This window comes from Nansenia antarctica, assembly GCF_963989245.1.
Source record: "Nansenia antarctica genome assembly, chromosome: 3".
Taxonomy (NCBI): domain Eukaryota; kingdom Metazoa; phylum Chordata; class Actinopteri; order Argentiniformes; family Microstomatidae; genus Nansenia; species Nansenia antarctica.
Genome location: NC_137688.1, coordinates 676,422 through 678,921, shown reverse-complemented (window position 1 = coordinate 678,921; position 2,500 = coordinate 676,422). Strand labels below are relative to the sequence as shown.

The 2,500-nt window shown below is 59.0% G+C and overlaps 1 protein-coding gene across 1 annotated transcript in view; it reads left to right on the top strand.

Moving 5' to 3' along the window:
* prom1b (prominin 1 b) overlaps positions 1-2,500 on the top strand; it is a gene marked incomplete at both ends in the record, with an annotated part of 50,190 nt that overhangs the window by 28,185 nt on the left and 19,505 nt on the right. Inside the window, 2 exons of the mRNA XM_080526275.1 lie at positions 526-549; positions 2,309-2,500. The exon at positions 2,309-2,500 is cut by the window's right edge and continues 26 nt beyond it. Of these exons, the coding sequence (XP_080382401.1) occupies positions 526-549; positions 2,309-2,500 (216 nt within the window). The remainder of the gene's footprint in view (positions 1-525; positions 550-2,308) is intronic.

Here is a 2,500-nt window from a genome sequence, read left to right as displayed (position 1 = left end):
CTCCTGAGACACAGCCTCTACCTCCTGAGACACAGCCTCTACCTCCACCAGCCTCTACCTCCTGAGACACAGCCTCTACCTCCTGAGACACAGCCTCTACCTCCACCAGCCTCTGCCTCCTGCGCCACAGCCTCTACCTCCTGAGACACAGCCTCTACCTCCTGAGACACAGCCTCTACCTCCTGCGCCACAGCCTCTACCTCCTGAGACACAGCCTCTACCTCCTGAGACACAGCCTCTACCTCCTGAGACACAGCCACCCATCTCTCCATAAAAAGTGCATACGTTTACGGTTCAAGTTTCAGAACAGATTCAATAGATACACAAAGTGCATAAACAGGTGCATAGGAGATGGCAGGACCCCATCTCTCTCTGCTGGGTCTACCAGCAGCCTATGAGCCCTTATAACGCTTCACTACCGCTCCTACGGTGGACAGAGGGTCAGGCAGGGTGGACGGAGTGATGACACACACCTCCTCTCTCACTCCCCTGTTCTTTTTCCCTTCTGCTTTATTTCCCATGAAGCCAAGGTCGAGAGCGCCATCAAAGGTAAACAGGAACTGATCCTGAGTCAGTTGTTGTGTCCTGTCCCTGTGCCAGTGGATCCCAGTGCAGTCTGTGTAACTGATCTTGGATCAGCGGTGTTGTGCCCTGTCCCTGTGTTAGAGGGATGTGTATGTTCCGTTAGAACTGACCTCCGGTCAGCTGTTGTGTTGTGGAGGTGTCAGGCTTATTTCTTATTTTTTCCCTTTTTTTTCATTTTGTGTTTCATCCCCCCCTCCTCTCTCCTCTCTCCTCTCCCCCTCCCTCCCTCCCTCCCTCCAGCCCTCCATCTACCCCCCTCCTCTCTCCTCTCTCCTCTCCCCCTCCCTCCCTCCCTCCCTCCCTCCCTCCACCCCTCCCTCTACCCCCCCTCCTCTCTCCTCTCTCCTCTCTCCCTCCCTCCACCCCTCCCTCCACCCCTCCCTCTACCCCCCCTCCTCTCTCCTCTCTCCTCTCCCCCTCCCTCCCTCCCTCCCTCCACCCCTCCCTCTACCCCCCCTCCTCTCTCCTCTCTCCTCTCCCCCTCTCTCCCTCCCCCCACACCTCCATCACCACAACCACCACCTCCACCCCCAACCCCCCCTCCACCTCCTCCACCCTTCACCACCCTCCACCCTCCTTCCCTCCACCCCCCTTCCCCCTTGAACATATGTGCTGAGGTTGCATCCCTAATGTCAACTGGAAGCATTCCACAATCTGGAGCATAAAATGAGAATGCAGCCTCACCAGATCTCTTCTCTTGTACATGTGGTTTACATCAGGGATGCAACCTCAACACACACACACACCCACCCACATACACACACACACCAAACACACTCCAAACACACACCAAACACACACCAAACACACACCAAACACACACCAAACACACACCAAACACACACCAAACACACACACACAGACCAAACACACACCAAACACACACCAAACACACACACACACACACACACACACACCCACACCCACCCTCCACCCTTACACACCCACCCACCCTTACACACACACACCCACCCCCCTCCCTCCCCTCCCTCCACCCACACCCACCCACCCACCCCTTACACCAACACCCACCCTTACACACACACCCACCCACCCACCCTTACACACACACACACACACCCTCCCACCCTTACACACACACCCACCCTTACACACACACACCCACCCTTACACACACACCCACCATTACACACACCACCCTTACACACACACACCCACCCACCCACCCTTACACACCCACACACACCCACACACACCCACCCCTCCCCCTCCCTCCACCCACACCCACCACCCACCCTTACACACACACCCACCCACCCACCCTTACACACCCACACACACCCACACACACCCACCCCCCTCCCTCCACCACACCCACCCACCCACCCTTACACACACCCACCCACCCACACACCCACCCACACACCCACCCTTACACACACACCCACCCACCCACCCTTACACACACACCCACCCACCCACCCACACACACACACACACACCCACCCACACACACACACACACCCACCCACCCTTACACCCACCCACCCACCCACACACACCCACACACCCACCCACGCACCCACCCTTACACACACACACACACACACACACACACACACCCTTACACCCACACCCACCCTTACACACACACACACACACACACACCCCACCTCCCTCCCCTCCCTCCACCCACACCCACCCACCCACACCCACCCACACAGCCTCACCAGACCTCCTCTTGTTCTCCTTGTTGCCGTAGCGATGCGTGAGACGCGGGAGGCCCTGCTGAGCGTGAGCTCCACGCTGGAGGTGCTGCAGGAGGGGGCGGGGCGTCTGCAGGCCGGCCTGGCCGCGGAGAGAGGCTCCCTGGCCAACACGCTGGCCGACAGCGCATGCACCACCGCCGCCCTGCAGCCCAGCTGCAGCCGCACACGCGCAGCCCTCAGACAGC